We start from the raw sequence: 21,440 nt of genomic DNA, 5'->3' as shown, positions 1-21,440 counted from the left end.
ATACTTGTAGCTCCCCTAAAAGTTGATGGAAAGGCATCTTGAACAACTTGTAAACTTAGGCGTTTCCATTAGAGATTACCCAAGTGATGATCTGAAAATATGAGTTAATTTAAGCAGCCGAGTCTAAGTTGTTTCTGAAAGATTTCCCTGATCTTTATATATGTGTATGTAGCTATATACATAAATTTTAAATAGGCTCTTATGCTTTCTTCTGGTCGGGGATTGGGACCTGTGCTAATGTCCTCTGTTTAAACTGGGAGGTATGTTTGTCACACATTTTTGGACATCATATTATAAATTCTTCTGTGGTTATATTATTACAATAGGGGGGCATTGCATTTTTGACCAAACTGTTCCATATCATATAAATAAATAAACCTCATGATCATTTAAAATGAAATTATACTCCAAGTACTAAACAAAACCTACATGTATTATATAGAGAGTATACAGTGGACCCTGGTGTGTTATAAAATATCCCAATATCCCAAGCAAATGTCACTCTAGCAAATGAATCCAAAGGAATATGAGCTAATACATTATATTAACATTTAATTAGCTTTTTCTCTTGCCTTTCTAGATTTTAGAGGTTTTGGAAAGGATAATTTGATCTAATATATTTTTGCTCTAGATAAATTTTTTCTGACAAGTAGGGATACAATTTCATTGTCACTGTTGCTGTCTCAAGTACAACCTGGGGTCTCAAAGCCATTTAAAAAGGGTTCATTCCTTTTTTTCTCTTTTCACCTGAGTTGCTTCTTCTTTATATTATCTGTATTAAGTATTTGTATCAAGATCTACCATTTGCAGCTGCTCAGAATCAGATCAACAGAGGTCCTCCTCTCTTTATTGACAGCTATTAGGACACTTCCCACTTCATTAGATAGATAAAACATTTATCAGGTCAATAGCAAAACCTCTTTCTCAGACTCTGGAAGACACATTCTGGAAGATATACTGATGTTGTACTCAGACTTGCACATTGGCAGAAAACAGCTGACTGTGTGGGCTGCAGATGTTAAGAATTAAAGTATAGTTGGTTAACTAGATGGAGTGAAGTGAATAGAGTAACAGTGTGCATGTACTTCTTAAGTGGATCATTTATTCATTCATTTATCCAGAGCAGGTATAGGTGATTTTGTGCATTAAAGCATGAATAATTGACCGTATATGGATTTATACCAAGATCCGGTATCTCAAAAGGCATTCAGGGAATATTAACCATGATTGGGCTCATGAAGCCTGTGACTGACTTAGAGGGGATAACTTAAAACTTACACATTGCATACTAGAATCAGGATTCAGAAATACTTCCAGGTGGAATTCAATGACACCAAAAAAGAGAAAAAAAATCAATAGGATAGAATTTAGAAGGAATAAATTTAAAATACTAGGGTTTGGTTTGTTTGTTTTTTAATTCAGTAAATGCACTTTGAGAGGATCCTAAATCTCTATTCAAAGAACTGTGAGGCAACTAATATAGTCCTTTAGGTATAAGTTTAGAATAATTTCAGCCTGAACCCAAACTGTGAAGTAGCTGCTAATATAGTGATCGCACAGGAAGCAGCATTGAATTGTACAGTGATTATTAGACCGCTTCTAAAGAATTGGTTCTGTTTTGGATCCCACAGTTTAAAGAGAGATGACAATCAATTGATGTCTCTCTAGAGCATTGCCTCCATGATAGTGAGGACTGAAAATCACATCATGTTAGAATAACTGAAAGAATCAGGGAGGCAAGGACTTGGAGGCATATGATCTTAGTCCTCAAATATAAGGGCCGTTATATAAGGGAAATGAAGTCGATCTTTGTGCCCAAGAGAGGAGAACTCATCCAAGGGGTGAGCTTACAGGGAGTGAGAGTTCAGCCCCAGCATCAGAAATATCAATAGGGTTGCATCATATACACATTTAACTTATGCCTCTGCACGCAGAGCCTCAGACCTCCCCCCTTAAGATACGACTCTGCTATCACTTTTAATCTTTACAATAACCAAAGAAATTCATGGAAGCTTACTATTAAGCCATAAAGGAACAAGAAGGCAGGCAAGGAAGAACTCTGTGCAATCATCCACCCATCTCCATTTACCATTAAGGCAGCATCTTAAAGGCACAATAGTGCAACTGAGCTGCCCAGGTGTTGAAATACAGACTTTCTTTGTGTTTTTTTCTTTAAGACAGCTTGTTAATTTTTAACTACTAGAGTATATAAGAATTATGTACATGTTTATTGTGTGTATTCAACTTTATGGGTGATTTAATGGTTTTTTGAAGACAAATTTGAATATTTATAGGCTGCTTCTTACCCTAAGACCTTAGAACATGACGGTTCAGGAACATGCAGCCCCACTGAGTTTTGTAATGTGGAGAGCTGCCCACTGAAGGGGAGTGCCTTATAATGATGACATGTGTTCAAACAGAAAACATCAGAGATGGCTTTTCCTACACTGGATGACTCTCTATATGAGGTTACATCTCAGTTTCTTTCCAACAGCAGGATTTTATAAATCGGAGTCATAAAAATTTAGAAATATAAAATTATTGAAGATAATGGATGGCTGCTTGATGTCTCCTAGGTGCCCCTACAACACACCCCCAAAAACATCCTAATCAAATGAAAAATACAAGGAAAAAATCGTCTCTGGAATGAATCATTCCAATCACTGTTGCATTAGTGGAAGAATTTCTTTTTGTAGAGGCAGTGAAGTGTTTTTAGTACAAAATGTAATAGATAGTTTCTCTCTATGTTCAGCCCTAGATCTGCTGTTTATCTTTTAACAGGTGATTTGGTCCCATGAAGTTGAACATTTTCCCCTTATCTATGACTCCTTTGATAAATTCTAGAAATCTTCAAAAATAGTTGATGAACTAAAACATTTCTAAAATTGTGAAAACTTCAATTTGGTATCTCTGAGGAAACCAATAATGGTTTTCTTATACTTGAGTGAACCTTGTTATAAATAATCACACAACACAGGGCTTTCAAGTATTCCAGTGGCCATTTTCTGGTAATAGTAACTGTTAACTAATAAAAATAGCTAATATTTATTGCTTCCTATGGACCAGGCGCTTTCCTAAATGCTTAACATGTGAGTTCATTTAATTCTCACAACCTCTGCACAAGAAAAATACCATATAACCTGGCCAGGGGTAGTGGCTCACGCCTGTAATGACAGCACTTTGGGAGGCCGAGGTGGGCAGATCACGAGGTCAGGAGATCGAGACCATCCTGGCTAACATGGTAAAACCCTGTCTCTACTAAAAAATACAAAAAAATTAGCTGGGTGTGGTGGTGGGCGCCTGTAGTGCCAGCTACTTGGGAGGCTGAGGCAGGAGAATGGCACAAACCCAGGAGGCAGAGGTTGCAGTGAGCTGAGATCGCGCTGCTGCACTCCAGCCTGGGTGACAGAGAGAGACTCCACCTCAAAAAAAAAAAAAAAAAAAAAGAAAGAAAGAAAGAAAGAAAGAAAAATACCATATAACCCAATGTTTCAGATAAGGAAACAGGAAGAGATGAGTAAATTAACTTGCCCAATGTCACAAAGTTGTTAAGTCAGAGAACTGCATTTGAACTCAGGCAGCCTGTACTCTGTTGTCTTTAAACATATGGTACTCGATGGTAAAGTCGTTAGTACAGACTTAAATGCAGAAGAATTGTTGCTCTTAAATATGTGTATCGGTTATCTTTTGCCACAATAGTGCTGTGTAACAACCATCCCCAAAGCTCAATGATGTGATATAAGATGAGCATTTATCCTCAGAGAGTGCCAGTTAGCTGGCTGGTTCTTCAGATCTAGGCCAGGATTGGTAGAACCAGCTAGTCTTGCTTTTCTGTCTGGGGTCAGCTTGCATGTTGGAGGGGGCTGGACTCATTCACATTGATCACAGTTGGCTGGCTGGCAGTGAACTGACTCTTGAGGGGGGTAATTGGGCCACATGTCTGTCATCATGCACATGGCAGGGGCAGGCTTGAAGCCTCATCTTGGAACTGGAGCAGTATCACTGTCATCACATTCTGTTAGCCAAAGCAAAGGCACAAGAGCAGCCCAGACTCAAGGAGGTAGAAGATTTGACTCCACCTCTGGGAGGAGTGAAAAAGTCACGAGACAAAGAGTACAGATACAGGAGGGCATGAATAATGGTGGCCGTTAAAAAAATCAATTTATAATATCTAAAAATGCTTAAATATTTTAAATACTTATGTGTTGTAACAGTCTGGAATTTTCTCCCCCAAAATGCAGGCTGCTGCTGAGTCAGCAGAAGCCCAGACCATCCGTTCTGTTCAGCAGACCCTGGCGTCGACCAATCTAACATCCTCTCTCCTTCTCAACACTCCACTGTCTCAACATGGAACAGTGTCAGCATCACCTCAGACTCTCCAGCAATCCCTCCCTAGGTCAATCGCTCCCAAACCCTTAACCATGAGACTCCCCATGAACCAGATTGTCACATCAGTCACCATTGCAGCCAACATGCCCTCGAACATTGGGGCTCCACTGATAAGCTCCATGGGAACGACCATGGTTGGCTCAGCACCCTCCACCCAAGTGAGTCCTTCGGTGCAAACCCAGCAGCATCAGATGCAATTGCAGCAGCAGCAGCAGCAGCAGCAACAACAACAGATGCAACAGATGCAGCAGCAGCAACTCCAGCAGCACCAAATGCATCAGCAAATCCAGCAGCAGATGCAGCAGCAGCATTTCCAGCACCACATGCAGCAGCACCTGCAGCAGCAGCAGCAGCATCTCCAGCAGCAAATTAATCAACAGCAGCTGCAGCAGCAGCTGCAGCAGCGCCTCCAGCTGCAGCAGCTGCAACACATGCAGCACCAGTCTCAGCCTTCTCCTCGGCAGCACTCCCCCGTCGCCTCTCAGATAACATCCCCCATCCCTGCCATCGGGAGCCCCCAGCCAGCCTCTCAGCAGCACCAGTCGCAAATACAGTCTCAGACACAGACTCAAGTATTATCGCAGGTCAGTATTTTCTGAAGACGCATGTGGCAGATGGATTTGCGTATACCGAGGAGAGTGGCATAGGAGGGAAAAGCATATGTGGCTGAAACCTGTAAGTTGGTGTTGGTTATGCAGAAATGTGTAACAGATCAAACGGTCCTCTCAAGTGTCTATTAGATAGGCAATAAGAACTGCAGTGTAGCTGAGTAACATCTTTTAGCTGACTATAAATCACTTTGTTTTTAAACAAGAAAAGCTGTGCTCTTTTATGTGATGCCTTTTTTATTTATTCAGGCTATACCTACAATATGTGAATCAAACTGTTTAATGAATCCTGGGACATACTGATGACTATAAACTGGCCTCTCTGAGTCATAGAAAAATGGCCTTATTTCTCCAGAAGTGAGTAAACCACACTTCCAGGCTATCTGAACTTCTGAAGCCCTAAAAATAAAAAGCACAGTTGTAACTACCTGAAATATGAAGATCCAGTTTCATACAAACATTTGTATGACGTGAATAGTTGATGGCATTTTTTTGTCATGAAAAAAATAATGTAAATCACAGACTTTTGCCAAAGCTCTTATTTTTTTTTCCTAAATGTCTCCAGAAAAAAAATGCAAGTGATTAAATTCAATTATTGACTAATTTCCACTTTTTATCCATGACTTCTCCAAATCAAACCACAGTATATGTTGTAACAATATCTATGACCACTGTTAGCCCATTATATTCATTCCAATTAGAAGAAAAGAAATGTGAATATTATATTCCGTGTTTTGAGTGACAAGTTTCGAAAAATAAAAACACTGTATTTTTAAAAGGGAAATGCACTTAAATGAAAACAGTTATTACAAAAGTTAAGATTTAAAAAGAAAAAGCAAGAGTTTTTATTATGATGTAATACCAGTAGAATATTTAAAAGGCACACCACATCTGAATAATCAATGTAAATATTTTCTTTCAAAGTTGTAAGTTTTCATATCATGTGCTGTAAAGTTTTCCTAAATGAGGCTTTAACGTAAACACTGGTGACATAAACCATTCATTGCTATGTTGCTTATTGTGTTTTTATGCTGTTTTATACTTTTTTATGAGTTATGATAGCAGCAATTAAGTTGTTTGTATTTTGCTTAACTAAAACAAAAATGCTTTTATCTTGCTATAGAATAAACACATTTCAGTAAAAACTGTGGACTGTATTTTGATGCAACAACAAAGAAACTGTTCACTTTTCAAATAAAATGATATGTCAGATTTCATTTTTGGTTCCTTGAATACATGTAAGATGGGGAAATATGCCACATACCAAGTTTCATTTTAGCCCAATCATCATCTTCCATTTTTCAATTGGAAATATGATATTTATGGCCAAGAATATGCATTGCATAGCCTGAAATGAAGATCCTTGAAAAAACCAAAACAACGCATTGGAAATATTTGTGTAATTGTCTTTTTTTTTTTTTTTTTAAGATGCAAGTACAAGGTAAGTATAGAGAAAAAAGTAATCGCTTTTTTGAGGGGGCTAGAACTAGCTGGGTATTGTAATGTTATTGCGATTAAAATAGATGGTGAATGCTAATTCTTAAGCCAAAATAATTATTTCGGTGCCCATTTATTCCCCCCTTTTCTTGCTCTGTAGCGGTTCCTCTTTGAGAGCAGTGTGACCACTATCCCCAGTTGTCTTGCATGATTAATTACAGCATCTGTCCTGTCAGAAGCTATAATGAAGAGGTCTTGATAAAAATTGCAAATTACCACTGGCAACAGTCTTAAACTGCTTATGATAAAATGAAAATTAAAAACAGCAAGTGTCAACCCTGACCAGAATCCTAATCTGGAAAGAATGAGGGTGTGCGTGGTGCGCTCCACAGCTACTATGTGCAAGACATTCAAAAATAATGGAATATGGATCCCTCAAAGTTGTTGTATTTCAGAGAATATTTACTGTATGTTGTGGGTTATGAATAATGAATTCAGCTTTCAATATTTCATAATCCTCTCCTACTCTGTATTATGTACAAATATTGAACAGCAAGAGATTCTAATTATAAATTTATGGATTTCTTGCTGTAGAAAAATTTATGTCTAAATTGAAGCTTTTCATAAGATGTATTAGTTGACAGGTATCAGTGTTCAAACAGCCTTAGAATGATGCCTAATTACATCTACAAGGGAGTGATTGTATTCCACAAAGAAATGATGTGCTAGCATCAGACCCTTCAGAAGTAGAGCTCGAATGGTAAAAGATTTTCTGTGAATTGAAACTAACATTACATAACAATAACCATTTTATATTCTGTTGTGAAACCTTTAGACAAATGTCTTCAAAATTAATTGCTAAACTACATGTGACAGTAATTGTGTATTAGTTCTGTAATTGTCATTTTGAAAACCCATGAAGTATTGCTTGGAAAAAAATGTCACTAGTGATAAGACTTAATTGCAAGTGAAGTCTGTTTTCAACTGTTTGCAGTTAGAAGCAGGTGTTGTAACATCTATTAAATGATTTTATAAATCTTAGCTTTTATCACATTTGATTAAATGCTGCTAAGCCACTGATGGTCAATTCCAGAGGAAAAAAAAGTTTAATGACTACAGTTTATAAAATTAATCACCAGGCAAAACTACATATTTAAAATGTCAAAAGGCTTGAATCATGAAAAGAATTCCTCAACCTTGCTACCAAATTATTGTTTTCAGGATTCACAAAGCATGTTATATATCCATTTATATTTCAGTTTATGCATATGACTGGTTTCTATTCCTGAGACTTAAGTAAGTACTTGGTGCACTTTTTCTTTTGTTACAGGTCAGAAATAAATCAGGATAATGAAAAATAGTCATGAGAAATGTGGTATCTGATTAGTGTCATATCTAAATGGCCTAAATGCCTTCCCTCTTAAGTGGTCTACAGACACCCCCGCCACCCCCACCACCTCCATTTTTCTCTCTCTCTCTCTCACACACACACACACACACACCCCTTGTCTCTCCCAATGCCACGTAGACATTATTTTATTACTCTGGCTAAACATGTTCTCTCTTTGCATTAACCTGTACTGCTCTATGATGAAAGAACATAAGGCATTTTCATTTTTAGCTGACAAGGGGTCATTAGTTCCCGAGTCAGAGAACAAAAGCTTAAATGCCTTCGTGCAGCATAGTTTCTGCAATATTTTACCACCTGATGGAGGTTTGAAGGCTTTCTAGACAGATGGATTAATATCTCAAGTTTAAGTAGAAGTCCTCCACTGTGTCCATTCAGTGAGTTTTAGACATCTGAATGGTTTCTTTCCCATTTCTCACTTCATGGAGCATTTTTCAGCACTGGACTTCAATATAACCTTTCCTCCCCGCCCCCCCCAACCCCCCTTTGTTTGGCTTTTGTTTTGCAACAGCTGTTATTATCGTTTTTGGTCAGCTGTGATTGCTGGAGGCAAAATAGGACCAGATGGTGTTTTGCTATGCATGAATGGAGAGTTAGAGGAGTTGGGATTGAATAGGCCAAGTTTGAATGGTGTCTATGCACCACCTGCCTGCCTTAGCTGTGGCGTACACATCACAGTAGCATGATCCGTCTCAGACCTACTAGAATCGGATGGGAAAGTGGAGAGCTGGGGTGGCTTTTCCTCATATTTATTGATCTTCCATGCACTAACAGAATAATGCAGTGTACAGTCAATTTGAGATAATTGGATATGACACAGCATGGACATGTAATCTATCACTCCAGAATTCTGGTTCACTTTAAGGATCTGACTGCTCTCCCAAATACACGCACACACACACACACACATGCATACACACACACACTCATTCACTCAGTAGTAGCAAAAAATGGGCTAAGTAGGCACAAGTTAAAAAATATATAAAATAGACTTTTAGGAGTCTGAGGTTTTGGGAAGGGAAGACGTTGAAAAATGTGAATGCAAAGTGAAGAAAACCTGGTATTAATAGAAAGCCCTCATATTTGTACATTATTCTTCAGGTATTACACATTTATAAAAAAAGTGCCTTACTAAGAAAATCAAACAGATATACAACCAGACTTGAATTCTCTTAGAAAATAGTCTTAAATATATAAATGTTTTCTCCCCATCCCCTCAAATGCAGTTAGCTTTACTGATGATCTGAACTGACCTCAGAATAAAGACTTTCCCTGAATTTTAAAGCCAGTGAGCGGGTTTAATCCTTGTAGATTGTGATCCTACAGGTGTATGGGTTGTGTGTGTGTGTGACTGAGGAAAAGTTTAACCATCCAGGAGACAATGGCATCAGATATGCAGACAGACAGCTCCATTTGCCTAAGGCTCTAATTACTTAAATTTACCTCTGCTACATGCAAAACACTGTGATAGGTCCCAAAGAGATGCAAAAACAAACAGTGCCTTCTGTTTATTTTGTATATGTTTGAAATTTTTCATAATAAATGTTTAAAAAATAAAATAATAAAATAAAGCCATTCTGACCTTTAGGAGCTTTCATTTTTTATTGGGGTGGAAAAGATACCCACCAGACACAATGATTTGTGTGCCCATAAGAGCCATTTTTAAAGTGTGTTTTTTAATCTGAGAAAATTAAAATGTATTTAGAAAAGGGAGAGATTGCCATTGGTTAGGGGTATTAAGGAAAGCTACATGAAATTATGGGCATTTAAGATGTGCCTTGGAGGTTGTGTAGGATCTGAACAGGCCAAGATAAAAGTCATCCTGGTAGATGTAGAAGACATCTCCCGCCATGGGGAGAGCAGAGAAAATCCATTCAGGTTGAAAGCACAGGCACCTCAAAACAGCAGAAGAGAATCAAACAAAATTGGATAAACTGCTTTTGTGGAGGTGAGTAGGAAAAGCACTGGAGAGGAAGTGTGGGGTCAGATTTGTAGAAGATCTGCTGGGGAATTATGATGAACTCAAAAAGCACTGAAGGCATCCAAATAAGGCAGGTATGATGAGAATTAATTGAATGCATGAAGGCTGAAGGGTTTAATCTATTTTTTTAAGGGAGTGTCCAGGGGACACCGAAAGCTGAAAGAAAAGTGGAACAAGATGATCACTTGAAAATGTATCTCAATATTTAATTATTCATATGGATAAATGAAGCGGTCACTTCATGTGCTTTCTCCTCTTTCTCTTGACACTCCCATCTTCCTGGTGCAAGAACACACCATCAACAAAGCCAAAGCAAATCAATCAAGGTGTTTTTTTCATGTGTGTGTGTGTGTGATGGCAACTGTAGAATAAGCCTTATCCTTCCATTAGCATCAAGAGAGAGATCATTTTCTGTGTTTCTGCTGTGAAAAGAAAGCTATTTTCACCACTGGTAAAAAGTACCTCTTGGTGCTTGAACTCAAATGTGATGAAGGATGAAAGAAGCCCTTGCTTTGTTGCTGAGTAAAACCTCAGGCAGCACTGGGAGAGATGTTGGTTACGGTCTCAATTTAATTTCAAAGAAGAACCTTCACAGAAAACGTGAATGTGGATGTACCCTTCTTAGCAAAGGAATAATGCTCTTTTGTGAAACATATCATTATCCCTGGCATTTGTATAGCACTCTGGACTTTTCAAAGCAGTTTTCTGTGTATTACTTCATTTGGTTCCCTTTCTAGGTAGGGTAGAGTTAACCTCATGTAACAAATTAGGAAACTGAGGAACAGAGGGGTGGTGGCGGCTTGTTTCAACATCTCTTTGTTTTTAAGAGGGACAGCCAGAAATGGAATGGATATGTCCTCGCTCTAGGTCAAATATTCGTATATGTATGACATATATATTTGATATAGATTTATGCCTATCATATATTTGTATATAAGATGTGTAAATATATGTTTGTGTGTGTAGCTAGCTAGATGAAACATCCATCACAACACTGAACAGAAACATTACTCCGTGCTTTCCACATGGCGAGGCAGGCAGTAAGGCAGAGTGAATGCCACAAGTAGTAGCCGACGTTCTCAATGGGGCTTAATGCCACATGGCACTTTTTTTGGTGTGAATGGTTTCCAGTCTATTTTCCCTACTTCTCTGTCATTGTTTTATAGTCAAGCAAACAGCTTTGCCTTGTGGGGTTCAAGTGTTATGGCTGGAGGTATACAAAAGTGCCAAGGCATAGTATCCTTCTATACGTTTAAAAAGAAAAACAAGATTTAAGGAAGCTTGAGATGGGTGAGCATCGGGTAGGTGTTCATTGTTATACATTATTTAAGGAATCCAATGAACCGCTTCAATGTTGAGCATGAAAAATCTAACAGTATAGGGGATGTATCTTCCCAGGAATTATGCAGTAACAACACTGTATACTGCTTCATGAGTTACCATTCAATTTCTGAGACCACATGCTCCTTACTAAGTGCAGTGCATGCTACCACTCATTTGTCAAAGGAGATATGTCCCAAGTCCACAAGATTTTATTATTGTCTTAGTTTTAAATGAACAGTACACTAAAGCTACCTTGAAAATGGTCACTTGCTAAAACTGGTAGAAGTGAATGACAGTTTTGAACATATTCATCCAGACACCAGGTATGAGCATTCTGGTATTTGAGGCTTTAATTTGCAAGGTGTTTGAGTGACTTATCCAGAGGCAACTGAGTAGTGGTTTTTCTGAGATCCAGGTCTTATGTTTATTTTCAGATTTTTGGCCTATTTTTTCTTACCAGGCAGTTTGCCTTGTGTCTAAGGATATATTGTTACCAGGAAAGATGCTTCTGATAGCATTTCTTGTTCTGTCATTACTGTCATCCTTCTGACATGCAGAGAGAGCCTTAATTTCCAGTTTGTCACAGTGAGCAAAAATGATGCCATGTTCTAAACCTGCCTTAATTGGTAATTTGCAAATTTGATATAAGATCTTAGTCCAAATCATTCAGGCCTGCTGTTGCAGCCCTCACCCTTTTGGCCTATTCTTAATCCTCTCCTCTATAATTGGTATTGCGTATGTGGGATCCCAGGGGACAAATAATAGCATCTGAGGAAATTACCTACATACAGTCTGACCCCTTGTGTGTATTTTGGATGCCAAATTAAGACATCCATCTTTGGATATTTGGACAGTTACCTGGAAGGAATGGCACCATTTTGTCCATAATAACACTTTTATAAATTGTGTCCAAATGCTGGCATACCTAGCTTTCATCTTTTAAATGATGTTCAGAATATTTTGGCCAAACAATGTGAATATAGCTATAGTTCTTTCCAAATCAGAAACTAATTCCATGGGGGAAATGCAATATCCTTTTGCATGCAACAAAACCATTGCTTATGCTGCTTGGAGGTAGAAATTTGGTAACAAAAAAAAAGAGAGAAGAAACAGTATGTTTTTTCATAGCTTAAATCCTAAAGTCTTAGTTAGCAAGGAGATCAGGCTTTCTAATAAGGAAAATTTTCCAGACTAAAATATGCTAAAGGCCAGGCACAGTGGCTCACTCCTGTAATCCCAGCACTTTGGGAGGCCGAGGCAGGCAGATCACGAGGTCAGGAGATCGAGATCATCCTGGCTAACACGGTGAAACCCCGTCTCTACTAAAAATACAAAAAATTAGCCAGGCGTGGTGGCGGGCACCTGTAGTCCCAGCTACTAGGGAGGCTAAGGCAGGAGAATCGTGTGAACCCGGGAGGTGGAGCTTGCAGTGAGCTGAGATCATGCCACTGCACTCCAGCCTGGGTGACACAGCGAGAAAACATCTAAAAAAAAAATGCTAAAAAGGTGACAATGATATTGATTTCTAGATCATCAGACACCTGGAAATGTGCTGACTGGGCTCAGTCAATGGCTAAAGACAAGCAACAAATCTGAGCAGAATGACTTTTGAGAATGGGCACAGCTTATCTTTCTTAGATTGGGTTAAATTTCTGAGAAGATATTTTTGTTTATTTGCAGGTTGTATCTGAAGTTTGTTTCCTGATGAAGAACCACTTATCTGTTGGAGACAAAATGTGTACTTTGTTCAGTCTTCTCAAAGTCAGGCTGTCTTGAGTAGGTTAGATAGCTGTCAATAGAGATTTAAATTCTCAGACCAAAGATTGTTCAGAGATCAGTCATATTTTAAAAGTTGCTGTTCTGTTTAATTGTTAAAACTTTTTACATAGTGAGGGGGCCTCTTCAGGGGGAAAACTTCATTTGATGATTTCTGGAGGAACAGCTTGGAAGGGGCACCGAAAGACCCTGATAGCACTTCATGAAGGGAAATTTAGGAAGCATTCCTGTTGGCCAAATTTAAGGACCTAAATCTGTATCACACATATAGGAAATGAGCCGAAATCTGTAGCAAAAAGTAAGTGCACTTAATGCTGAACAGAACTGCAGAGGTGTGTCAACATTCCAGGCATGTGGGCCATGATTTCTGCCATGATCCTAAGCTATCAAGGTAACCAGGCTTCAAGTCAAAGAAACAGAACGCAGCTGGAGAAGATCATCGGACTCATGTGGATTGTGGAAGCCTACGCAATAGCCATGAAACTGCTTGGCCCCAGAACTAATAAGCTACATTTTGTAAGCCCGTATTCTTACAACAACTAAGAGTTTTATGTTTGATACAGATGGTGTTTATATAGAGTATGTGAGCTCAGCGTGAGAAGTAGTCATAAAACAGACTGGGGTTTGGTATAATTATTCACAATTACTATTGTATAATTGAATGCCATAACTATTATATAAAAAATATTTTAAGAAGTAGACTCTCTTATACTTCCACAATAGTTCTTAACAATAAGAGACATATGCTGTAAACATCATAACATATTTTATGGTGTTTACAAACTTACACAAGGTTTGGCGAAGTTGCAAATATAAAAGGGCGGGTTCTCCTTCTTGCATCCTTAGGGGAATCAGCTGCCCTTACTCACCCGCAGCAGCAAGCTCCCCTTCTAGTCACCTGTGGACTTGAGAAGTCAACTGCATTGGACCACCCAAATGAATGAATGAATGTGGATAACAATATTTTGGCAGATACAAAAGAGAAGAGAAGAACGGGCATGTTCTGTGGAAAATACACAGTTCTCTATCTTTCTCCAAGTGAGCAAAGGAGAGTTCTGTTGGGCCAAATTATGGCAATTGGCACATGAGCATAATGCTTATTTTAATATTTCTGGATGAAATTAGTGAATGTATAGTGTCTAATTGTTATGTGCATAATCTCCTATGTTTTCTAATAGAAAGATAAGCCTGTGTCCCTATCACCCCCCAAGCTACAAAACAACCAAAAATAAAATTCATTAGAGTTTTAAGTGAAACTTCATTTCTTTTTAATTGCATATGCAAAACAGGTCTGTGTTCATAAGCATGGCAACTCTTCATGCAGGGAACAGTAGAGCACAGGAAGCGAACCTCAGAATAAATGACTTTGTGATAGTTTTGTTTTCTAACACACCTGTAATGGGTATGGAAATCATGCCCTCCTTTGCTCCTACTCATGGGTGGCATCCATTGCTAAACTTTTGCCTGTTACTCTGGAGGCTAATTGCTAAGCTTTGATGACACAGTAGTTTCAAGAGATGTCCAATATGTGCTATGTTAGCATTGAGAATGAGAAGCATCTTTATTGTCTGGACCCCTCTCCAATTTCCATGATTCCTAATGCAGAGGAGCACATGCCAGGCTGGAGACCATTACTCGCGCAAGCCCATCTTCTGTTGTCATAATGATGGTGCTTTTGAATATTTATCTGCCAGATGACAAACAGGACATCTTGTGCCTTAGCAGCCTGGGAAAGTGAGAGTAAGCTCTCTTGTTGTATTGGAAGCCAAGACTTAATGTTCCAAGTCTGAACTGAAACAACCTGTCTTAGGTATGGTTTCCAAAGAGAGTGCTTCCAAATGTCCTCCTTGGCCCTGGAGGAGGGAGGCAGTGAAGTATGGCTTTAGTACCTTTACACCTGAGTGTGTAGCTTCAGCCTTTAGGAGATTCTCAGCTATCTTGCTGTTTCCTACACCTGGAAGATGGCCAAGAAGGCTACTGACTCAATGAGAGCAACAACACATACAGTGAACTCCAGGATCAGAGTTCCTGAGAAAGAGAATGTGAATGCTTAGTGAGCAAGGATGCTTGGGGTTTCGCCTACCTGAGTCTGGACTGGCTCACCCTAATTTTTTTTTGCAGGTGGAACACAAGCATACATATTTATGTACTGCTAAGTTGGACCTACGCGTTACAGCTGTTTCTTTATGATTGTATAGTGCCACTTTTTACCAACCTGGCTTAATTCTATGGTGCAAGTAGCCCAAGGGACTGTTAATAAAAGAGAACCGTTGTGCTTTCTGATGTCAACCTCAGTGCTTAGGATTTTATTTCAAACATTCTAGCTTCCATTAATAGCTTGCTGTGAATGCATTACCTATTAATTATTCTCACCTTGTCATGTTTACAAACGTTGTTGTTTTTCTCTAAGCTTTATAAAATAATCTATTTATTTGACTTTTTACCCTTTATCCCATCATCTCATTGGCTTACATGCCAGCATAATATTATCCAATTGAGTCATTCACTTACGCATTCATTTAGCAAATATTTACATGGAGCCTTCTCTCATGGAGTTATATTCTGATGGGGGAATGCAGTTTTATTCAGTAAGTATTTGGGAACCCAATAAATGCCATGAATAAAAATAAGCATGGAAGGGGGAGAAGGAGGGTATGAGGTGGATAGGGGATGAGCTACAAGTTTAAATAGGGTAGACAAGGAGGGGCTTATTGAAAAAGTGACAATGGATGAAGGATGAATCTGTGTGTTTATATGGGAGAAGATCAACCTAGACAGAGAAAAGGTGACTAAAGGCTCCCAGGTATGCAGTGTTTGAGATGCTGCAAGGCAGCCCCTGTGGTTTGAGGGGAATGAAAGAGAGAAAAAGCAGTGGATGAGGTCTAAATGGGAAGCCCCAAGGCAGGCTGTGTAGGGCAGTGGTTCTCCATCCTTGCAGTGGATCACAATAGCTGTACATTCTTCCTTAGATGTGTTAATGACATTGTGGTTATGTTGGAAGAAAAATGAATTCTTAATTTATTGAGTTGCATTCTGAAATATTTATAGATATTGATAATCTAGATAATGACTATCTGGATAATGCAATGATGTCTGAATTTGCTCCATAGTAATACAAGACAGGGGAACTGGATGGGGATGTGGAGGGGGCAGGATTGGCCATGGGTTGAGACATGGCTGGATGATGGATACACAGAGGTCAAAGTGCTAGCTTGTCTACTTTAGTGTATGTTCAAAATTCTCCATAATAATAACATTAAAAAGAATTACCTGGGGGGCCTGTTAGAAAAATAACAGCTCCAGGAATTGATGTAATTAGTTTTGGGTGGGTGCAGCATTGACATTGCTTGCTTGTTTGTTTTTCATAAGCCTCTCTAGGTTTTGTTAATTTCCTATTAGTAGGAGAACCACTGGTATAGGGTCTTCTAGGTCATTCTTAGGGCTTGCGATTTTACTGTGAGTGAGAAATGAAGTCAATGGAGAATTTTGAACAGTCGACTGACACAATCTGCCTTTTGTATAAGACAGATCATTCTGGATGCTGGGTTGAGGATAAACCATAGAGGAACAAGCGCAGAGGCCAGCAGATCCAGCAAATTATAGACAAAAGTAATTACAAAACAGTTTGGTGAGGGCTGCGATAGGAGAGAGCATAGGGCACATAGAAAGGTAGGCTGAACACACATATTGTCAATCCACCCAACCACTGCTCAGCAAAGAGGGACATTCCAAAATATGCTGGGATGATGTACTGTGAAGGAGTAATGATATTTCAGGTCTTGGATAGAATATAGTATGTGAGAGAGAGTGAGATGACCTAGGAAACCTCCCATTGCAGGGGAAAGTCACTCGTTCTTAAAGACCTTTGATTTCCTTTACCCAAAGTAATTAATGCATTGCAGTTATTTGTCCAATCTTCACTCTTATTTCTGATTTTTAATGAATACGACAAGACTAGGAGGGGTAGAAAGAAGAAATGTTTTCAGAGTCCAATATACAGAAACTTAGCCTCTCATCTTTCACTCACTTGTGAATGTACAGAAGGCTTTGGAAGTCCAGCCAAACCATTCAAACCACAGTCTTCAATGACAGTTACGGCATTTTCCCCACACGACGAAATCTTGCACATTTAGAAGCAGAGCATTGCCCATCACTCTGGGCTGTATATTCCAAATATTACTCCCAGACACCTTCTTCAGTAAATCTTCTATAATCCCCAGCAATATATGGAGTGAGCCTTTGTAAGGTTCTGTATTGGATCTAGCAGGGAACAAATTGCCTGAAATGCAAGTTTTGCTTTCAGGTAGCTTTTTAAAATGTATGATTATTGCTATTATTATTATTTTATTTGTACAAGTTGATGGGTTATATGAACAATTTTGTTAAATGCATGGTTTGCATAGCAGTCAAGTCAAGGCTTTTAGGGTATTCATCACCCGATTAACATACGTCGTACCCATTAACAACTTCTCATCATGTACCTCTCTCCCATCCCCTCATCCATCCCAGTCTCCACTATCTATCACTCCACTCTCTATGCACACATGTACACATTTTTTAGTACCCACTTATGAGTGAGAACATATGATGGTTGACTTCCTATGCTTGGTTTATTTAACTGAAGATAATGACCTCCAGTTCCATCCACGTTGCTGCAAAAGATGTGATTTCATTCTTTTTTATGGCTGAATCATGTAGGGAGCTGACATTCTGATCCTCCCTCTTTTCACGCTAACCATTGCACTTTATTGGGTACACATACAAGCATTTGCTGATAATCTAATTTGTTATATAGGTCACTACTGATTGTAAAGCTCATGGGATACAGGGTCCGTGTCTTACACATGAATGTTTACATTCCCCTCATCACAAGGTGGGCCCACAATAGATGCTTAAAGATGTTGATTGACTGATTTCTAGATAATTTTTATGTGAAGTCAGTAATAGGATGCAGAGTTCAAGAATAGTGCATCTTCAAAGTTATTGTAGGGGGATATTGAGATGACTATAGCTGATCTGACTTAACCCTGGAGCATCTGGAGAGCTCTCCAAATCCAACACACCAAAAAGCACGTGGGAGGGGAAGCTGAATTGTTAGATTTCCCAGTGGCATCTAAGAGGATTGTGGTGTTGGCCAAGACTCTTACTGCTGTCTCAAGCATAAACCCTTTGGCCCAAACCCATCTGGCTAAGAGGGGGAAGAAATAACCAAATTTGACATTGACCCAGCTTATCTCTCCTCCAAGAAAACTACACCTCTGCCTTCCATGTTGACTTTTCTCTTTGGACCACCTCAGCCCTTCTGTATTTCATTTGCTACATAAACCCCTTTTTATTGCTATAAGTAGATATTATGCTATACTTTGTGCATGTATAAACACTGTCTTTCCTTTAGCACTTCAGAAGGACAATGCCTTCTACTTCTTCAGAAGCCCAAAGCACATGCTCAATAGTTTTAAAAGAAATAGAACTTAACACAATGCATTATTCTGTTTATTCCTGTTTTAATTAGGACTCTCAATTACAAGGATAAAAACACAAATCAAATTGGCTGAGGGAAAGTAAGCGCATTTATTTGCTTGTATAACTGTGAAGTCCAGGGACATAAGTAGCTTCAGACACAACTGGTGCCAAGAGTGCAAACATGTCATCAGCACTCATTTTCTCTCTATGTCTTTGTTCTGTGTTCTACTGGGGTGTTTTCATTCTCTGTTTTCACTCAATGACTTCTGGAAGCCCAGCTCAAATATCTGTACTGCTAGCATTTCCAGCAGAAAAGAGAATGGTCTCTTCTCTCACCACCTTAATAAAATCTCTGTGTTTAGCTGGGTCTAATTGGGTCTTGTGCTCAAGTATAAAGCAATGACGATGAGCTAGTGTAGGGTACTGATCTAATTTGTTAGGCTCAAGTCACCTGCTCATCCCTGGAACTGAGGATGGGTTCAACTCCATGAGAAGTACATGGGGTAAGAACAGAGAGAAGTGCTTCTCCTGTGAAAAACGAGACCCCTGTTGTCAAAAGAAAAGTGAGTGGAATTGCAAAGAAAATTCTTTTCAGAGAGTTGGCTGATAACAAAGCATTTATCAGGAGTCTGGGAAAAGGAAAAACTCACTTTTGGTTTAGGCCAAAATAATTAGTTTTATGGCTTTTGGAAGGTGTTCTCTTACTCTCAGCCTGCCTTTTATGTGAGGACATTGCCTAGAGTCAACTCCAACAGTCTATTCTTCAAAGTGAGGCCATATGACCTGCCTCTTGTTCAGATTCCCTCCTTGGCTTTACGCACAAAATAAGAAGAAAAACTCTCCTTTGCAAAACCCACCAAACATCCATATCACACTTGCCTCCTCTTGTTAGCTTCCCCGTGTGGCTGTTGAATAAATGATTGAACATAGGGCAGCACTTAATCTTCCTAACAATAGCCCTCCAAACATCCAACACTGTCAGATGCTTTCCTGGCATTTGAAAATATGCCTGCAGCAAAACTTTCTATTGAACTTTCACAGTGACTAAGACCTTGCGGACAAAGAAGACTGTCTGTTAAGCTGCCATCATTTGGCAAAATCAGTGGCCATGGGGCCTCTGGGGGAAGAGCAGAAGACATGGATGGTAACCCCCAAAAGCCAGCCAGGAGTGGGGTGCTGGGGCTTTCCCAAGCTTGTACACTGACTTAATGACTTGATTGCACTCCAATTTGGGGACATTTCAGGGTGGGGGCTTGGAGGTTGGGAAGAGGGGTAGCCCTCCATAGTATAAGTGGTGTCTGAGATGTCTTAGATGTAGCATTCATCACTGTAAGCCTCTGTGTCTTGGCTGTTTTCCTCTTGCTCCGTGCAAACTCTTGATCAAGGTTGGATTTGCCACCGGGATACTTCCTCCAATTTTCCAGCACAGCATCATTTTATAATTTCAAAAAATAGTTGATATAATATTTCAGAATGCTAAATGAGATTTAAAGACTGGATAGTGAAATGTACATAGCTTTGGCTTATTTTGTTGGTAATAGACACTACTTAGCAGTGATTCTCTGCTCTTGGTGATTTCTCCTTCTCTGGCACTGGCCCGTGATACACTGGACAGTGTTTTCCAATACACAGTCTTTCTGGCCATAGCTGATGGACTCAGGGGCAGACACCTGTCCGTGGGTGAGCCAATCAGCTTATCCCTTCCTGGAATTTGCCAGTTGAAGCAGAGCCTGAGGTTCAATGGAGTGGAGTTAATATTAGCACTGTCTTCAGTGTTTCTTGGTCTTTTCTATTAAATATACAGATTCCAGCATACCCCCAGCCCAAAGTTCTGATTCAGCAGGTGTGGGTTAGACCCAGCAATCAGTGTTTTAACAAACACTTCTAAGTGAGTCCTATCATCAAGTTGACTTGGAAAACGCTTGTTAGAGAAGGTTTAGGAATTTTCACTGTGGGATTTCCTTAGCAGGCTTGGTCCTTCCTTCCCAAGTCCTTGCAAGTGTTCCACTCTTCATTCCATAAATAAGCCTACTACTTCCTCTTTTGTCTTTATTTATTTACTTTACTAGTGTTCATTTCTATTGCTTACAATAAAAGACTATGAATTTGAAAATATATCATTTCTTGAGGGACCAGACAAAGGGTATTTCATGTTGAAATCAGAAGAGGAAAGAAACCGTAGATGCATACGCCAGAAGTAGATGAGCTAATTGAACTCAGCTCATAGCTGAGTGGGGGAAGACTCCATACTAGAATATGCTCTACATTCATTTTCCCTGGAAAGAAGAAAAACATAACAAATGAGGGACTCTGGCCTTTTAAGAAAATTGACAAGCTGTAGCTATTGTTTTTGCAGATGTATGTGACCTATTATATGCCTGACACCTTCTTTTTTTCCTATCATTTCATTTTCAGAAACTTGCCAGTGCCCCAAGCCTTGTTGGTCAATATCCCCTTTGTGCAAGGATGCCCTGTGTTCATCTTTAGATGTAACATTGATATATGAGATAAATGAGGCTAAATTGGAAAAGCACCATGATCTCCTGTCATGATCCCCTTGACAGCCGGGTCAAGAAAGGCCAGGTCAAATGGTTTTTTGGTTTTGTTTTGTTTTGCTTTTGAGCACACAGCCAGTGAGATGTTCTGTTTTTGTTCAGTCTCTTAATTCCAAGCCACTGGTAGCTAGCTTCTGCCTGCTTAAGTGAGGTGTGTCTACTAATGTACATGGATGTTCTTGCAAAAGCAGCAAACTTTAGTGGTCAGTTGCTTGGGTAGTCTTTTATTTAACCAGAAATCTCTCATTTAAACTTCAGTCTTGTGCATTAGAAAATTTGTGACACAGTGCTCCCCAAATGAATAACAATGCCGCAGACAGAGGTTTCCAAAATGCACATTCTTTGTAAGAAATAAGGGATCTCTGCAGTAAGGCAACTGATTTCTACAGCCCTAGTATGCTTTCTGTTTTCTTTTCTCCCGAGAGCCAAACTTTACAATAGCCTTTACCACCCCTTTCCAATATTTTGTATGTGGATGGGATTCTAAGTAACTCTAGATT

At 39.2% G+C, this 21,440-nt stretch overlaps 1 protein-coding gene across 5 annotated transcripts in view; it reads left to right on the top strand.

The window, feature by feature from the left end:
* The window catches only part of TOX3 (TOX high mobility group box family member 3), a 112,412-nt gene extending 104,618 nt beyond the window's left edge, over positions 1-7,794 (top strand). For 4 of the 5 annotated variants that reach the window (XM_063597994.1, XM_063597993.1, XM_055099202.2 and 1 more), the window contains exons 7-8: positions 4,242-4,973; positions 5,247-7,794. In XM_063597994.1, coding sequence (XP_063454064.1) covers positions 4,242-4,973; positions 5,247-5,300 — 786 coding nt within the window. In that variant the 3' untranslated portion in view covers positions 5,301-7,794. Of the gene's footprint in view, positions 1-4,241 lie in introns of all 5 variants that reach the window. The other variant, XM_003819819.5, reaches the window with a different exon arrangement.
* Positions 7,795-21,440: the final 13,646 nt, after the last annotated feature.

The sequence above is a fragment of the Pan paniscus genome, chromosome 18 (genome assembly GCF_029289425.2).
Source record: "Pan paniscus chromosome 18, NHGRI_mPanPan1-v2.0_pri, whole genome shotgun sequence".
NCBI classification, from domain to species: domain Eukaryota; kingdom Metazoa; phylum Chordata; class Mammalia; order Primates; family Hominidae; genus Pan; species Pan paniscus.
This window is presented reverse-complemented; position numbering and strand designations above follow the sequence as displayed.